A 19382-nucleotide genomic window follows, 5' to 3' on the forward strand; every position below is an offset into this window, starting at 1 on the left:
TATAAATTATTTATAAGCTTAGTGGTGTGGCCCTCCACAACAGTCCAAGTTTTCCATGTGGCTCCTTGGGAAAATGAATTTCCCTCCCCTGCCTTTGAAGAAATCCTCACTGCAAATCAGTTAAAAGAAATCCTTTGAATGACAGTTTTTATACTATGATGAAACATTTCTGTTATTACGGGAGCTATCGCTTCTGGAATCATTTTCTTTTAATCTGAACGATAAGAGGTTTCAACATATAGTTTGATAAGTATGAAGAAAATGGTGCAGTGGCCTTTGGAGTCACAATTATGGACTGACACATTAGTCAGCATGCTCTACCATCAATATTATCACTGTCAAAAAACAAAGTGTGGAAATTGTCCACATCTTACTTGGATAAGCAGTTAAGAAAATGGAAAAATAGAAAACTGGAAAAGTGGAAGTCTGGCAGAATCAATACCACAGTGCATTAGACCTGTTCTTGAAACACACTGTGGCCCAGCATCTTACCTCTTGGGTGTGGTATGAACTACATATGAACATATGAAGAAGTTTAACATATAATATGCAATGATCTGAAGGTGACTCTTCTTTCTAAAGAAGGAACATTTTATGATTTGCAATGAAACCTATATTAAAAAACTAAAGACACATACCTATTTGAACAAAAAACAAATAAAGTGCAAAAACAAGATACATCAGTGAGGTTGGTATCAGACATACACAAACTCATGATGGTGTAAATCCATGTTTTAAGTCAGAAATTAACTTAAAGCTAATGAAGAGGATAAAGCTGTATTCACATTCTTGACATTTAGACTCTAATCCGTAGCCTTATGACGACTTCTCTGTATGCTGCCGATGTCAAAGTAAAATGAAAACTTGGAAATATTTTGTCTTTATTTGTCTCATCTATAAAACAATTTGTAGTTTCTTTTCAGAATCTCAACTTTTAATAATCAATCACCTGCAGTGATGGGAATAACGGCGTTACAAGTAACGGCGTTACTAACGGCGTTACTTTTTTCAGTAACGAGTAATCTAACTAATTACTATTCCTATCGTTACAACGGCGTTACAGTTACTAACAAGGTAACGCGGTCCGTTACTATTTTTCAACAAACAGACGGTTGAAGCTGTGTTCAGCTTACCGCATCTTATATCAGCTGCACGGAAGTAGCTGTAAGTAATCTGGACGCTACAGCTTTAAGCAGCTGCGCGCTCCCGCGGATGGTAATCACGATCACTGTCTAGCACAACACCTGGAGCTAAGGAGGCAAAACAATCGAGTGCTGCTGTTTGACTGAGGAAGAATAAAGTAGTCGTGGTAAGTCAATCACATGACCACTTAAAGACAAAGCAACAAGGTACCAGTTTTTAAATTGTGTTGATAGACCACGTAAAACCAGATATGATAAACAATATATACGCGGCGTTTTTTCCTCAATAGTTTCGCCACGTTAGCGCTAGCAAGCACTCTCTGCTTATGAGCAAAAAAACAAAACAAAAAAAAGTTTTAGGAGTGACGGCGAGAGAAAGAGAGAGAGCGAAAGAGAGAGAGAGAAAGAGAGGGAGAGAGAGAGGGAGAGAGAGAAAGAGAGAGAGCAGGAAAAGAGAGAGAGCGAGTTTTGAGATGTGAGATTTGTGACGTTTAGCGTGTTTGGAGTGTGTAGTTAATGTGTTGTCTTGTGTAGTTAGTGTGTAGTGTTGTGGATAGTTTTGTGTTGTGTGTCAGAACAATGAGGCGACTGCTGTCTCCAGGTAGAAACAGCAGTGATACACCTGCTGCTGTCAGACCTGCAGGTATCAGGCTGTGATGTTCTCCTTTATAGTGGACAGAAATGATTTTTTTGGAGTGGCACAAATAATTTGTGGCATCTTATTGAAGAACAGCTGATTGTTCTTTAAATAGTTTGAAATGGTTATTTAAAAAAACGGTAAAAGGTAAATGGATGCAAATAACTTTGTTGTTTGCAAAACTTGTGCATAGGATTTTAAAATTGACAATTAATATTTGCATTTGAAGTTATGAAATATGATTCATTAAACATGTTTATGGTTGTTACAGTAAAAATATAACTTTTTCTACTGTGATTTTATGTTTTTTGTCTGATTTTAGATCAATTCTGGTTATACAGTATGTCAAAATGAAAACAGAACTGTAAATTCAGGCACGTGAGGTTGCGCTAAAAAGAATGATACCAAACAAGGCAAAGTAAATAGTTTTTAAAGGTAAAATGTGGAGAGAAAATCAAGAGTAGTAAAAAAATGGCCAATTATACCCTGGACCCCAGGGGGTTAAACGTTCTTTGTTTTTTTTTTTAAGTAACGCAATAGTTACTTTTCCAAGTAATTAATTACTTTTAGAATATTGTAACTCAGTTACTAACTCAGTTACTTTTTTGAAGTAGTAACTAGTAACTATAATTGAATTACTATTTCAAAGTAACTTGCCCAACACTGATCACCTGCTTCTTCCAGTTAGTTTTGTGACAATAAGCAGAGAGATGTCGCCACCCAGTGGTTAATCCGTATCACTACCAACTGAGAAATGCAGCACTGCACAGTGTGCAAAGCAGAATCACACAGAACTGCAGAGTGTCCATAGCTGAATGAAGCCAAATGGTATAATATCACAGACATGCTGCTGCCTTTCTCCCCTGCCACACAGTAAGACAAATGGAAAAATAGAATACAGGATTTGTGTGATTCCCCCCTTTGTGTACGGCCTACAAGTGACTTTAGAATGATTTTGAGCACCTGAATAACAGGTGAAAGTCTACCTTTCAAATCAGAGCACTGTCTAAATGTTTGGTGAGGCAATGTACACTGTTGGGCCTTCTCATAAAAACTGACACCCTAAACCCAGCCCCGGCATTGCGTACAATCCAGAGCTGCTGACGTAAATGTCCGGGCCCTTTCAAAAGAGAGGATATTTCCAGTCCTTGAAACTTTAAACACAGCCCGTATTTCACTGTCAGAAAGGAGGCAGCAAGTCAAATGAGAATAGGGTGTCTTTTAACCTGTGGGTACACCTGAGACGTCAAGGCCTTCTCTGCTAACTTACTTAGAGCTGAGTAAATGGTTTGCCTCCGGTGTCTGTTTGCAGTTTTATGCAACTTTAACATTGATAAAAAGAAAGAAAATTGCCTTGAAGAACACAAAATGCAGACAAAAATATTTTAATGAACAAGGTCCATCTGACTTAAAGAGTCCAAAGATACTTCAAGGGTTATAAACCCAATATCACCCAAGTAAGTTACAAGTCTCTAGATGATGTCCTGTAGTTTGAAGCAGTGAAAGCAGAGACTGTGCTTAACAGAGGAAAACCTGTGATGTAGTGATGGAGCACTAAGAATACAGGAAACCTGGTTAGTTTTATTTTCCTCTGAACACATACAGGGCAAAAAAAAAAGCCATTCAAGCCACTATAGTATTACAAAAAGCCATATCAAACCTAATGACAGAGCGCTTAACAGATTGTCACGTTACAAACATACAGTACATTCTCATAGGATTAGCTTATGTCTTATGCTGGGATGTCACAGGAATCCCAACTTCCACAAAAGAATAATAATAATGATAATAATAACAATAATAATGATAAAAAAAAGCCTCAAAGTTTCACTTAAGATCGTGTTTAAATGAGTGGGAGAATAAATCTTTATCTTTAGTATGTAGTAAAAGGAGAACTAAACTGTGAAAAAGCTTTAACTGAGCCACAAAATCTGAACATGTCTTATTTTTATTTTTGCACCAAGCACTCCTCAGCATGTGGTGAAATGTGCTCATAAACTGCACTTCCACAACTGAAGCATGTGACTGGCCTGAAATGGTCAAAAATCTGCATGTCTGTGCCCTAAAGGAGGAAAGACAGAGTGAATCATCACATTTAAGAAAGAAAGAAAGAAAGAAAGAAAGAAAGACATTGGGCTCGTCTCACTCCTTGGTCCACTCGTCTCTGCCTCTCTGTTTTGCTGGCTCTTGGCTGTGACCCAGAGGAATTCTCTGGTGGCCTCTGTAAATATAACATTTAGAATAACAGCGCCAGAGCCCCTGTGTGTGGACTTAACCCAGTTCCTGGGTCCTCGCTGTGTTGCTTGCGGCTCTAACGGGTAGAATAACAGGCCTTCATGTCTGACCTAGGTATGGGACCAGAGAGAAATAAGAACTAATTTATAGGGGCCAGGAGATCTGGAGGGTTTCTGTCAAGCCTCTTTCCTACCCACTGGGACACCGAGGAAGGGCAGCATGGCTCGACCTGGTTCTGTGAGGATGCAGGCCGTTTTGGTGCCGTCGTCGAGAGGAAATCCAGGCTGCTTAAAGGAAACGGTCTCTGGCTAGAGGGTGACTACTGAGCTAATATGGTCTTATTTCTCAAGCTGCACTGGTCAAACACAAACCGACAATAACCTGAAGTGCAAAATCCGAGACTTTGTGGCTCAACACCTTCGCAAAACAGCTTTAACATTAAAACCTCCCTCATGACACAGTATCATCGATTCAATTAAAATCACAGAGAAGCGGTCACAGTGGACATTAATGACTTTAGGCACGTTGATGTTTGTGATTTTTTTTGGGGGGGGGGGGCATTTGAAATCGAACATCCTCTTTGCCGCTGATAGCTGACAGTCACGTGGGAAAAAACACATTTGACAGTTCAGCTGCTATTTGTGAACATGAGTGACGGCTCCTGAAACCAAACACACTGACACCGATCTGCAATGTCTCTGACACACAGTTTCCAGAGCTCTATTAACAATGAATGAGAGTGGTGTGATACTTGCATTTAAAGTAAGACACGTGAATAGAATATATCTAATACTCGTGAAGCATACAGATCCCCATTCACTGCTGCCCAGAGAGCGGTGCCAGGGTGACATCAACGAAGCGTCTCTGCGCTCTTATTTCTAGCTTTGCGAGAGACTTATCGATACATACAAGTGTGAACTAACTGCTCATATTCATAGCATTACATTTGCATTCTCTTCTGAGTGGACTTACACTTTGAAGAATGCACACATTTAATGGCCGTCATGCACTACAATTCATATGTGCCAGAACTGGACTTAAATCCTGTACAATTTGTATTAATCATCAAGTATCTATAGTTATAATACATATCTCCACTTTGAAAACAGCAAATAGTGTATGTTACATATCTACAGACCTTTGTGTGATGGGTGCAATACTGTGAAGAGAATGACAGACAGCACACCATATACTATGTCACCTATAGTATATCAGTATTGCATATTGTAACTATATTTATACATGTTCATATAAATATAGATATTCTATGTACATATTGATATTTCAACTTTGCATAAAGAATAAAATAAATAATACAAATATAATCAAATCTTACAGTAAGTATGATTTGAGAAAATGCTATATTAGAGCCAAAATAGTCCTAACAGCTGAAATAATCAACAATTGTTATTAATTTTTAAAATAATAATAATAATAATAATAATAATAATGATAATAATGATAATAATGATAATGTGGCCTACAGTCTGGCATGAGCTACACCATGATTACCCTGCACATTTACCATGTGGGACTGCTGGAATGACTAGAAAGGGCGGAATAAGGACAGGAAAAGTCGGGGCTTGTTTCCTTCAGCTCAGTCTATGGGAATTTGTGTGTGTGTGTGTGTGTGTGTGTGTGTGTGTGTGTGTTTGTAGTTGTGTGAAGGTGTACACAAGTCTGCAAGTGTGGCTTTTAAATGGTGTAGGAGGTCAAAAGTCAGTTTCCTGAGCTTTCACCTCCGGATGTCGGTGGCCTTGGGGTCTTCCTCCTCAGCCACCACTCCAGTTTCCGGACTATGACGGCGGGGTCCCTGGCTGCGGTTACGTGGGTGAGAGCTGAAGCCTGCCTTACCAGCTTTCTCCTTTTCACCTTGCCGCGGCAGGCGAGGCTGCTCCGGTTCAGGCTGTGAAGGCAAGAGGTGGCGGCGGTGTTCGACTGGGGTGCTGGCAGGAGACGGGGCCATTGAGGTGCAGAGGCTCAAGCTGTCGCAGAGGGCCCCCCAGTTCTGCTCACACTGTAGTCGGACGCTGCGTGTCAGCGCCTCCTTCACTTCCTCTCCACAACTCAGGAGAATATTCACCAGCTCTACATATGGACTGGGCAGAGAGAGGCACATTAGGTTTGGAAGTACAATAAGCGTCTAGCAAATGGATAGACTTCACTGAGATGTATCTTTACAATCAACAGAAGAACAAATAAAAATATCCACGAAATCTTAATTTTTTTTAAAAAGATTGAGATTAAAGAGAGGGGATGGCTTAGAGAATCTAAACCTGGTCCAGATCAGTCCCTTACCCTTTGGGGAACAGATCTTGGAAATGGATCATCTCCACCATGACGGCCACATTCTCCTTAGCAGCAGAGCACAGGTTGTGTTTCATGTAGCACTCTCTCTGGAGCTGGAACACCATCTCCTTAATAGACACACACTTTCTGCTGATGCAGCTGAACTTGTGTCGCAGACCATGCGCCATACATTTCAAAGCATCCTTGATGAAGGACTTCCCCTATGTACACATAAAGACGGGTTCCCTTTAAGTTCCTAGAAAATCAGCTATAGAGCAAGCTCATGTGGTGTTCCTTCTCTCTTACATGTATATTAATTACACAGATAGCTTTGGCATTTTGTGGGTACCATACATCTATTTTAGGAGTTTTGGAGTGTATTTCTGGTTGTGTTCTATAAATGGTAACTACACTTTATTCACAAGGAAAATGGACACGTAATTTTGTAATCAGTAGTCAAATACTGTCATTCTTCTGCTGAAATCTTCTGCCAACAATGTAAGTTCCTAGTATGTGACCCTATAGGCATATTAACACCCCAGTCAAGCCTGGGTTGGCAGGGCTTCAACCCCTGCTATGTATGAAAAGGGAGCTAACTGGGCTTCTAGCCAGCTGGCTCATGACGCTTAGTCCTAACTGTACACACATCACTCCGCTGAAAGGCATGTGAACTTGTCAAGAAAGGGAAAAAGAAATAGATGATTAGTTCAGGGCATGTATGATCGCACTTCTAAAAAGAAAATTGATGATTCAGAAGCAATGGACTAATAAAAAGGAAAGCTGCCTCTTGTTTTACCATTTTCTTTTTTGCAAACAGACAGATTAGTTTAGTACCTGAGAGTCAAATTTGCCAGCGTTGTGCAGGAACGTCATGCAGATTTCCTGTAGCCCTCGTATCTCGCAGGAGTTGTTCTCAAAGCACTCAAACACACCGCAGCCGACATCCCCTGCACTCACCAGGCAGTGCTGAATCTCAGCTGGAAACAGAGAACAGGTTAGAGGAGGGACCTTATCATCTGCTCTCAGCATAGAAAGCACGCAGACCGTTACAAGCGTGCTGGCAACGAAGACCATACAGCTTGGAGGCACAACTCCACTTCAGCACCGATTGCTGCACAAATCATAAAGCTGATGTGGCGTATAACTATTTCCACAGATGCAGGCGGCTGTTCGTGTGTGTTCATGACCGAGAGTCTAATAGAGACAGAAAGAATGCAGGGGAGGGTGTGTGCGGGGATGAGAGGAAGTCTAATTTCCCCAAGCTGAGGGGTTCCTGCAGAGGAACACTTGGTGACAGATATTACTGTGTCATTCTGCACCACAATCCATCTGCACTGCCTAGCATTGAGATAGGATGGTGCATTGCAGATACAGCCTTAACTACTTGTGGAGGAAACACAAGCAGCCATTTCAGTGTCCCTAAATGTGCATCAACAAGTCTTGCATTCTTATATTTGCAGAGCCAATCAAGAGTGCATACTGAAAATGCAACAGCAGTGATGCAAGCACAAAAAAGAGAACTTTTCACATTTACATCAAAGGCTTGTCTCTTTCCCCCTTTCTTTTGTTTTAACTGCAGGCATCAGATACAAGTATCAAAAAACAAAAAAAGGGCAGAATCACATCACAAACGGTGGGACCCCATTTCAATTTTAGATTAATGTGGCAAATGGCAAGTTACCTCGTGAGGCAACATACCATTTGCAGTTTAGTCTGGCTCTGACAACCGTTAACTGTTAACGTAAGTAATACATCATTACACAGGTGATAAGTTTTGGAGCTGGTAACTGATGGGCGTGAGAACAGTTTTTGTCTCACAGTCGGAGTTGCGCCCCCGTTTGCAAGAAAAGGAGACTCCGTCTCGACCACAGCAAATAAAGGATTAAGTGTGACTTATTAGAAATCCCGCTTGTCAACAAAGAGCCTCTTTTTTTCGTGGTAGTGGTGGTGGTGAGGCTGTGTGTGTGTGTGTGTGTTTGGAGGAGAGGGGCGGGGGGCTGCTACGGGGGTTTTGTAGGCACTGAGTTGAACTTTAGTACGCAGGAAAAGTGAGCCGCTGTCAGCAGTGCTTGTTTTGGCATCACGGGAATGTGCTTGGATCGTACGAGCTTGGCCGCAGCTTGCATTGAATTACACAGTGGTGTTACCAGGGTCTCTGCAGAGAGAGAGAGACCTGCATTGGAGTTTGTCCCCATTTTTTTTTCAGCGTGGAGGAAAGATAACAACTAGGCTCTAATATTTTGACACAGGTTCACATGGTCGGTCTCGACCAAGACTTGCGGTCTGTGAGGATAAAAATCACCCAATATAAAGTGCAAGTTCCGGGGAAAGAGCAGCAGTCCGAGAAGGTGGTGGTGGTATTGGTGTTGGGGCTTTGTATTAATTAGGTGAAGCATACTTCTCCTTTTTTATGGTATTTAATAAGCACTACTGCCTCAGAGGATTGGTTCAGTAAATTAACTCCAGCTTGCCTTCAGCGCAGATCAAGCACCGCACTAGTGCACTCATTACCGCTCTACTAACCTGCACACCTCACCCAGCACTGATATCAGGAGACAGCCTACACAGCGCACACATACATATTTACATGTATTTTTTTTTAAGCAGCTAACCACTGAAATAATCAGCTGTGGCACGCGTGCACACATTAACAAGCGCGCACGCACACCTAGATGCTCTGCCGTACACGTTGCCTATTACCTTGCGCCGTTCTATTAATAGTTTACTAACATACTGAATTTCTATCTGAGTATTTACAAAATATCGTCTTTCGCAGGTATCGAAAAACGTCTCTCGAGTGAACCGTCGGGATTTAAGTTAAAATAAATAAATAAAAATAAAACATTTTTTTTTAAAAACACCGGATTTGCCAAAACCGCCTGAACGTGCCTCTTGCATGGTTTAATTGTGCAGCCACGAGAAACACGTGTCCGGACAAACCCCACGATTCTTACCTCTATTGCCACTCATTTCTTACCTGTGTTCTGCAGTGAGAGGCGTCCTTTCTGGCTCGCAGGTTTCTCCGGGGGGGTGTCATAAATGTCAATATTATCCGTTCCCACTACTTGCTCCAGTACTGACAAAACCAGCAGCAGCAGCACGGCCAGTTTGACAAACATTGCGTCTCCGACAATGAGCTTCTATCCCCACTGCAAAGATCCGGCGAGTGCGAGTGTCTCTGCGTGGGTGAGGGTGCACCTTGGATCGACGGAGCTGCTGCTCGGTGGCTTATGGGGCAGCTGTGGGACTGAATGCACGAGCTGGAAGTGATGCTGCCTATATTTCTGAGAGCCCCGGGTGTCAATTTGGATGAAGGAGTTAAGCAGGTGTTGTCGGTCGGGGCTTTACAACCAATCAGAGACGCAGAAATCCACGTCCAAGGTTTTAGGGGAGTGTCCAGCGAAAAGTCCCCTTTTTGCCATAAAAACTGGCCCTCTAAGGCAATATTCATGAGTAAGCTGACTTGAATACTACAATCAGTATAACCCTCAGACATCCAATATCCCAACCAGACGTTTAATAGTCTTTATCTAGTTGATTTGATCTAAGATAAGCTGCAGTTCCTGCTTTTTATTGCAGCAATGAAAAGTAAACAGAAAGTCTGCTTATGCCATGGAAACACTTACATAGGATACACACAGAGCAGTGGGAGATTCAAGACGCATTACGCTTACCAACATGCTGGAAAATGTAACATGTGTAATGTCCAAACACTCTGCAATAAAAAAGCAATCTGATGTCAGTGGATCTGCAGCCTACTAGTCATTATTCCAAGGCAGCTTTTAAATTAAGCGCAGTGTCGACAACATGTGCGAGAACACTGCTTCCACAGAAGGTGGGTGCAAAGTTTGCTGTGACAGAAATGCTTAATGAAATTTAACTGCCTGGCAATTGCACACCAGTCTATTAATAATATACACTGATTTTAAGGTCAGATTATAATAACTTTTATGACTGACTGCTCCTATAAATAGAATTCCTTAACTTTTTTTTAAGGGCAACTACATACAGAGAGCTCTGTTACACAATTCCCAGTTTAGTCTGTGACAATGAGTTCCTACTCACTACTACAGGGAGTGATCTAAGAATAGAGGACAAACATTGGCAAGGTTGCACATTTGGAGATGCTTGAGGAATCTTTTTCAAGAGCAACACTTGAGGATGCCATGTGGAATGACTGCAAGCTCACTGCAGAAGGAACATTAAGTCTCCATATTCTGAATTTTTCCAATGACCTAATGGCGTTGCTGCTTTTCAGGTAAAGCCCTCTATAGGAGTTGTTAGAGTGATGCAAGCATCGGTGCATGGCTTGGGATGCCAGAGGGCTGCTACATGTGGAAAAAAGAAATGGCAACAACAGCAGGAAATGACCATCAAGGTGCAGCATGTGGGAGATGCACTTATATCTAAAGCCTCCAGGGGGCCCACTGATACTAATTGTGTGTTCCTTTTCATTTTTAATTACAGCACAGCACTAGAGCGACCATTCTGTAATGAACCCAGCTGTCTACACTCACACACAGGAGGATGAACGCATTCACGTCCACAACCTGAGCAACTTTCCTCTTTGCCTAACGTGCAAGGAAAGGAGACCTCCTCAAACCACAAGTATTGGTTGACTATTAAAACCCAGAGGTGTGTAACAAACTAGGTTGGGGGTGGAAGGGTGGGTGGTAACGGCCCATCTACAACCAGAACCCAAGATAAATACAATTACGCCACTGCTCAGATGCCCCATAAACTATTGGAAGTTGTGTGTGTGTGTGTGTGTGTGTGTGTGCGTGTGTGTGGGAGAGTGAAGGACAGACAGAGGAAGAGACAGACAAGCAGGCATTTGATTGTGGTGGCCCAAATTTCATAGATCTGTGACTTTGAAATCTGTTTATCATAACATTTAATTTATTTTCAGGGAAAGAAAAAAATCATTTTCCTGGGAAGCTCTGGCTCTGACTGTTGGAAAAAACTAAAAAAAAAAAAAAAAAGGAAACTAAAAGAAAAAAAGAACCTAGGCTATATTTAGACCATCAATGAAATTAGCCTAGAGCGGGAACTGGACTCCCGCTTTAACCTAAACCAAAATGATGATCACTTATAGCTCTAAATATAGATAATTATTGTCTCAAGACTGCAGTATCTATCGTTTTAATTGAGGTTTTTAGTCAGTGGAATGAGTTTTGGAGAAGTCACCACAGCTGAGAAATGGGAGGTATTTTGGCTAGGAGATGATGCAGCACAGAAAACCTCAGCATTTCAATATTCCCATTATATTCCTCTGGTGGATGTGGTAGACTTTTTTTTCTGCCATGAATTTATGACAATCTTGCCCCACTCTGTCTTCTCTACTCGTCCTAATACTCGATTCTTTTGAATATGCTATTAATATTCAATTCAAACACACAGCTATATAGAATGTACAGTGATACACGGTATCAGATATTGGCTTAAGCTTGATGTGCACGGAATGGAAATTGCAACGCAAGTCAAGCCGACTTCCATCACGTCCACGCAGGAGGGAGTATAGCACGCAGTGGCACGCGTCTGGAGACGAGCTTGATCCGTTTCCAGTTGTGCCTGTACCACAAAGTGAAGTCTCCTGCTCAATTCACGTCTGTTAAAAACTGCCCACGCTGTCCACACACCCTCGATTTGGCCCAATCAGGGCACTGAAGTGGACCACAGGCTCGTAATAGCGTGTGCGTCACCGCTGCCTACTTACGCTGCATTCAGGCCGTATGGGAAAAATAACCCGTGGAGAGCTTAGGCACAAAAACCTAATGACCTTTCTGCTGTGATCATTGGCATTTTAACAGCCGCAGGCACTTTCAGCAAAAGTGTCACTCGTGGCACGTGCACTTGCTTCTTTCTGCAGCTTTTTCACAGGAATTCCTGAGTCCTCAGCGAGTCAGTGCACATCAGCAGTTTGCAAACTTCTTCTGGCATGCCTCGCTTTGGAAGCAGAAACAACTTCACTTCGTTCACCATTCACCACATTTAAAAAAATCAGTCATTAAGAATAAAAAAAAGGATCAAAGTTGAATAAAGTGAAATATTTAGGTAAATACAATAGCATCAACATTTGTTTCACTTAGTTTCACTGTGTACACCCCATTTGCAGTGGCTCTATGTGGAGCCTAGTGGGGCCTGTCATACAGTTTCAGAAACACAGGTTTACCAGACAACAGAGAAATCACCAACTGATGGAAACCTAGACATGTAAAGTTTTTTCATTTATTTCTTTTACCTACAAAATAAATGCAGTTGATGCTAATATCGCAACTCAAGAGCTGCTTCACAGGTTTTGTGGCATTTTCTTCCTTTTCATATAATTGTGTATCCCAGTATTTACCTAAAGTTACTTGGTGAATGGTGGAGAGACGAGGACCTCTATCGCACAATGCATATTTAATATTTTACTTGAATGCAACACAAAACACCAAGCATTGGCACAGAGAGCCAGAACATTCAGCGGTTTGACAAACCAAATGAATGACATGACTTAAAATGTTGTGCACAAGGTTAAAGATAATCTTATGCTGTGATCAGACATTGGCCAGCTGCAGTATAGTTTCAAAACACAGCTGTAAATTTGACTGAAAAATCTCACATAAACTTCCATTTAGCGACTACTCTGCACCTTTAGTCCAATCACTTTGTCAGTAGCAGGTTAGGTTTACTGCTTGGTACCCACTACAGAGGTTAACATACTATGTTTTAAGTAATGTCTTCCCATCTATAAAGTCTACAGTGTTGATTTGAGCTATTTTCACATTTTGGAGATGTGACAGTGATGCTGCACATCAGCTTCCAAGCGCTTGTCATTTACAACTTGACTGCTCTTGCTATGCACACTTGTATATCTACATGCATGCATGCAGAGCAGTGATGGTGTGTGGATGAGAGACATCTAAAGTGTGAGCATCATTGTGGTCTGGTTCACGTGGCAGCTAAAGCTGTTTTATTTTTTAACTGTGTTTTGTTTTTGGTGTATTAAGAATATTTTTCATGTTTACATTGCACAAAGGCATTGTCTTCTTGCGGTGACAGCATCCAGAAAAGAGACAAGTGTGCTTTGACAGCCGTAACGTTCATTCACTTTGACTGCTGTACTGTAAACATACAGAAAGCGGACATGTGTTCTGAGTTGGGACCCCTGGGGCCCTGGCAAGTGACCGACCAATGAAACCACAACAGAGAGGCCAAGCTGGGGTGTGTGTGCAAGTGTGTGTGAATTAGGGGGACGCTTCACTGCGAGGGAGGCTTCTGTGACAGCAATTAATGTTGCTAGTTTACAGACTCTTTACGGTGCTTTACGGGAAGCATGTGTGTGTAATTTGGTTACAAGTTCAGGCTTTGTTGTGGAAAACTGCCGGACAATAACTCCTGAGTGACCCCACCGAGGATTGATTCGAAACCTTATGGTATCCCGTGCTGTCAAAACAGTAACTAAAAAAAAAAAGAAGTCACCTCAGGTGATATTATTTCTGAATGTGCAACTTGTATCTTTTTTTTTCTTTTTAATCTACACATAAAGTGCAGTTTTATGCTGACAAAACGAGGTTCCCCCGAGGGCGTAATAGAAGACTATCTCACTGTTTTTCTTTCTTTGTGCTAAGTACAGATATGTGCACAAGTGGTGCCAGTCTTCTCAAATAACTCCCAGCAAGAAAGATAAAAAGTAAACTATGCCTTTAAAACCAAAATATATGCTAATAAAATGGTTATATAACAGTTTTTAATACTGAGTTAGCTGCTTGTGCAAACCAACCCAACCAGTGAGCCACTGGAACTGTGTGATGACATATGACCTCTATATCACTGACATAATTCTACTCAAGCATACCACGTCTTTACTTGCTACGTTGTCTGAGGGCTGTTAAATAAAGCCACAAAAAAATACTTAATAAAAATGATGCTGTAAAAAAACAATCTAAGCAGTAAATCAAAGCAGAATTTTAAGCTTTGCTGTGTAAACATAACTCAGAAACTCTCTCAGAATAGAAAGCGCATGAGAAAGCAGGAGTGCTGGGCTGTGAGAAGAAGAAGCTGTGAAATATCACATACCAAAGTCTTCGAGGAACCTGAATATGATATCTTAGTTTCTAAATCTGGCTCAGTTTATGGCTGTGTGCATTTGTGTGTGCGTGCGTGCATGAGATGTTGCCTCCTCTCCTTGCATCTCCCAAACCCTGACCACTTTCAAAACTTATTTTATAAGACCATTCCGAATTTAGTGGGATGACAGTGCAGTTTTTTTCTTTAACCATGAGATCATTTAGGTGTGTTTCGATTAAACTTTTTTTGTGAGCGTGCATAAAAATTCGCACTCTTTCAGCAGCAAGCTGCAAAGCCTTTCTCGGTCTCTTGGTGTGTTAACTCACCTGACTCGTGAAAAGAGAGGTTTTACTGGCCCAGCTCAGCAGGCCAGCTCTGGGCTCTGACTCCAAGTGGTGTGAAAGCACCACATCGCAGACCCTCACTTAACTTGCCTCAAACAATGTGCTATTATAGAGTTTGCTCTGTATGGGTTATATTGCTACAGTGCTGGCAGATTACAAAGTGCCCCGTCTCATTACTGTCCATATAAGCCCACAGGCCTCGCCAGCACAAAGGAGTTATTGAGTGATAAGGGGAAAGAGATGGACTGTAGCTGCCTGTGAGAGCCCTCACCTTGGCTGCTCTAACCTCGATTAGGTCAGAGGTGATGTCATCACGGCTAGAGACACAGAGGTCGACCTCTCTGATAGGTGGGCATGCTGGGACAAAACGAGAGCAGCTGGGACACAAAGGCCCCGTTTAATGAGAGTGAGACATGAGGCCAGAGTGGACTCCGTGGGTGGCACATAGTGTCATAGCTGCTGAAAAGACTGGTGAGCAATTAATCATCTGATTCAAGAATTGGGCAAAGTGCTTATTATGTAAGGTCAGCTTTGACATCATCGTCGAAGCAGAGGAAGTCTTTCTGGGTTACACTTCTGTTTGATAGCACTGATCGCCCAAAATGTCCTTGATCCCATAATATTGGAGGGATGCTATATTTATCGTGGTGGTCAGGTCCAACAATTGTGCAACATAATATGACACACTTACCCCTCATTAGAAATGAAGGGTCCTTTGTGGCAGCCTGACAATCATTAAAACTTCTCCTCTGGCTTGGCTTGTTTACTCTCTGGTAATTACAAGGTGATTGTGTAGCCTGTGACCCATATTCAGAGTCAGGTCAGCCAAGACATGGGGGATAATCGACGATATTCAGAGAAGTGCACGTAGAGAAAGAGTGTTAGAGTGGATCGTCATTTGGTGCTGCCTCATTAGACTGTGTTAGAAGACAAGCTGGCTCACAGTATTCTTGCATTGGAACAATACCTCTTTCCACTGTAAGACTAAAATGCTGGCCCTGGCATATGAATGTGTTTGAGAGGGCATATGGCAACCTCATTTATCAATTTATGCATTTAATTATTCACTTGCTGGTAATATGGAAACTACGTGAATGAGTTGACTGTGTGACGTATGCATATATATTTGAGTTGAGGTCATATTGACTTAATGTAGTTTCTGAAGGATTTTTCAACCACACAGCTTCTTCCGTGTCATTCATTTCATCTGTCACCACATCTACCATGACAGAAAGCAGTGACTGATCGCTGCCCTTTAATAAAAATGTGCATGCAAAAAAATACACACACAAACCTACACGAACACACACTTCTTGCAGTCCGTGATCCTGTGGCATATCTTGCTTCGGTACAATTAGATTTTTGCTGTCATTACATCATTATTGTAGAGTCTTTATCTTGAGGTGACTGTTGTTGTTATTTGGCACTATATAAATAAAATAGAACTGAATGTAATTGAATTACAGAGGCCTTTGTTCAGTGGCTGAAACCTCACTTTGATGGATTTATAAATAGGGTTTTGTATTAATGCTGAAATTCGTTTTACACTTTTCAGTATGTTTATTGTGTAATTATCATCACATAGTAACACCAGCCTACATGGAGGCCAGTGAAACCTGATGTTAGGCCAACCTGTGAAAAACTAATAGGTTGGATGTCTCCAGCATCACTAAGACTGGCAAACTAAATTGACGTGCGCTTGGATTTGAGCCTATCTCAGCTGTCTTAGAGCGAGAGGCAGGGTAAACCCTGGACAGGTCGCCAGTCTATCACAGGGCTAACACATAGAGACAGACAACCATTCACACCCACATACATACCTATGGGCAATTTAGAGTTACCACTTGTCATGTTAGGTGTAATGCAATATTTGCTGCTATAATTTACAATAACGCTAAAACCAGAATCCAAAAACATATAAAACTAAAATTGCTTAAATACGTATTACTCTTATTATTGTTTTGTTTTTTTTAATAGTAGCACCAGGTGTATTAGTATCAGTAATTCCGGTGATATCAAACGAACCCTCTGTTGTTCCATTTCTATCCATAGCATAAAAGTCCAAAAATCACAATACGAGTACTTCATGGCAGAATGAAGCAAAAAATTTAGTTAACCTCACGATAACCAGCAGCATAATTTTAGGCTTTTCCCCAAAGCCCCCATTTAAGTTGAAAATCAGCAGCCAAAAATGTCTAGAAAAGCTACCTCACTCTTGGTGTGTAGTGCCAAACCTCAAAGTAACAATAGTGAATTTTGCCGAATTCTCAGCTCAGTTTTATGTGGTTTTGAAGAATCGCTGGTATATAAGCAGTTACTTTCTGTAGGAGAAGTAGCCACACTTTTATTTGGGTCGTTGATTAGCTTATGCTTCTCAGATACATCTTGGACGCAGCATCAGCAAGCAATAATAACCCTGGTAGGCAGCTCATTAGAAAAGTGTTGTTTGACATGGCTTGATTGGAAAGCATTGTTTCTATTCTGGCGCCTGCATATGCAGAAAGCATTTGACTGTTATTGTGTTCGTATAATCGCCTTATATATGAGTACCTGTCTTTAAGGAAAGCATTTTATTGTATTGCTGAGGATGCATTTACCACTTTTTTTCTTGTTTGGAAAACAAAAACACCAAGTAAGGAACTATTTTCTTATAGTGGTATAAATAAAGCACATGATATATTTAGAATAGTTGAGGTTAATTAGCCAGCTCATGAATTAGTGGTTGGGCCCAGATCAAACCAGCATGTCACAGATGTTTGTGAACCTCAGTGCCATGAGGTTACAATTGTAGGATGTTTTGGGATATTTGTTGTTTACGATGTGTTTTCTACAGTTAGGGGTAATTGATTGCCGTGATGGTGTGTGTTGGAACATGTTGTATTTTTCCATAAGGCCAGAGGCTGAGAGGGGGCAGGGCTGATGCAGCAGATGAAAAGCCTTCTAGGACCGTGTAACCTTCCCAGGAATTCACAGAATTCCAGTTCCTAATTATGACATCCGTAGAGCAGAAGTCCAACAACCCCACCACCACCAGCAGCACTACAACACAGATTACACACAAAGATTTGTGCAAATACATGCGCACACATGCAAACATGCACTTATACTAATTACCACCCTTCTAGCGTCATCACAGAGGAGAGATGGAAAGTGGCATTGTAAAAGAAAGGAAAGGATGCAGAGACAAAGGAAGGCAAAGGAAGAGCAACTGGTCTTCAAGCGTTTCCTTGTTAAGTGATGACTTATGAACTCTCAGATAATAATGCTTCCAGGTCCAAGCCTCCTCTGTTTAGCTGGACTCTTGTCCCAACATGCCACAGTGCCCTCATCTTGTTGTTTAAAAGATATAATACCTAAAAAAATATTTTTCATTCAACCCTTCACAGCTTTTTATTAGCACTATGCGTGCTTAAGCTCAATTTGTAAAACTTCACAAAAACAGGAAGCATTTTGTGCAAAAGAGCATCTGGGGTCAGGGTCTAGGACACCAATATTTTAACCCAATGGCCAACTAAGAATTCATAATGAATGTTAAGCTTACCGGTGTCTTTTTGTAGAGTATATGTCCAACCATGTGGCATTGGTGCCATCTTGGTACTTGTCTGTCAGAACTTGCAAAGTGATGTGCTGACTGGACCTCAGTGTGTAGTGTACTGTTATTTAGAACTATTTAAGCCTCTCCCTAAAAAGGCATTACCTGTGGTGATACATAGGTATTTTTAACCTAAACAGTACCCCTGTAGCTAGCAACATGGTGGCAGATCATTACATGCCAACTAGCTTAATTTCACTGACTCACCAGACTGGACTGTTATAAGTTAGCTAATTATTGTTAGTTATTGCAACTGAGAGAATTATGACACTTTTTACATCTGAGTAGTGTACCCATGAAAAGCTAATTACATGCTATTTTTATTTCTGCTTTTCTATCTCTCCATGATTTTTAACAGTTCTGGAGGTATGTTTGAGAAAAACCTTATCATGGGTATTTGTTTATATAACGATATACTTATTATATCTGACAGTTTAATGTGTATACAAACCATTTGTATTATTTATATTATTAGCACCTAGAATATAACCTTTTTAAAAAAAAAAAAAACCATTTCATATAAATTACTTAGAATTAAAATATACTTTGTTTTAGTCATTCATCATTTAGAAATATAAACTATATTCTCTAATAAAGCAGAGCTGCTGACTGAACTACTGAGCTAAGCTAATATTAGCTGTCAATCCTTGCTACATAGAATTCAAATGACATTTTTACTTTTCTTTCTTTTACTTGAATTAAGCCTGTAATGTCTGACTATTTTGGCCACATGGTGGTAGTAGCAATAAACTTTAAACAAAAAGCAAATGATCACTTTTTACCTTGACATGGTGTACTTTTTAGATAACTGTAAAAAAAAAAAAAACTGAAACGTTCAGTTTTCATTTGAGCAATTATTCACATAAATCATACAAACCAAAGTCCAGTATTTATTATCTGTCAGGACTCGCTGCGTGACAGGCAGGAAAAAGACCCCAATGCAGGACTCGCGAGACAAACTTCAACTCCAGGCGGCTTTATTGCTAAACTAAAGAAAACAAAATACAAAATAATTCTGAGAAGGAGGAAGCCGGGATTCATGAACTAGACTCAAATGGATCACACATAAAAGGGAGATTGCGATGAGGAAT

The 19382-nt window shown here is 40.9% G+C and overlaps 1 protein-coding gene and 1 long non-coding RNA gene across 2 annotated transcripts; one reads left to right on the top strand and one right to left on the bottom strand.

The window, feature by feature from the left end:
- The first annotated feature begins 1261 nt into the window (after window positions 1-1261).
- Window positions 1262-11149, top strand: LOC112842012 (uncharacterized). Its single transcript, XR_003213570.1, has 3 exons — window positions 1262-1309; window positions 10562-10681; window positions 10771-11149. It is a non-coding gene; the product is annotated as an uncharacterized LOC112842012 (long non-coding RNA).
- On the bottom strand, window positions 3149-9618 carry stc2a (stanniocalcin 2a). Its single transcript, XM_003445846.5, has 4 exons — window positions 9281-9618; window positions 7138-7280; window positions 6313-6524; window positions 3149-6113 (listed from the first exon to the last, which is right to left on the bottom strand). The coding sequence occupies exons 1-4, from the start codon at window positions 9420-9422 to the stop codon at window positions 5750-5752; spliced, it is 861 nt and encodes a 286-aa protein (XP_003445894.1). The 5' UTR covers window positions 9423-9618; the 3' UTR covers window positions 3149-5749.
- Window positions 11150-19382: the final 8233 nt, after the last annotated feature.

This window comes from Oreochromis niloticus, linkage group LG2 (genome assembly GCF_001858045.2).
Source record: "Oreochromis niloticus isolate F11D_XX linkage group LG2, O_niloticus_UMD_NMBU, whole genome shotgun sequence".
Taxonomy (NCBI): Eukaryota; Metazoa; Chordata; class Actinopteri; order Cichliformes; family Cichlidae; genus Oreochromis; species Oreochromis niloticus.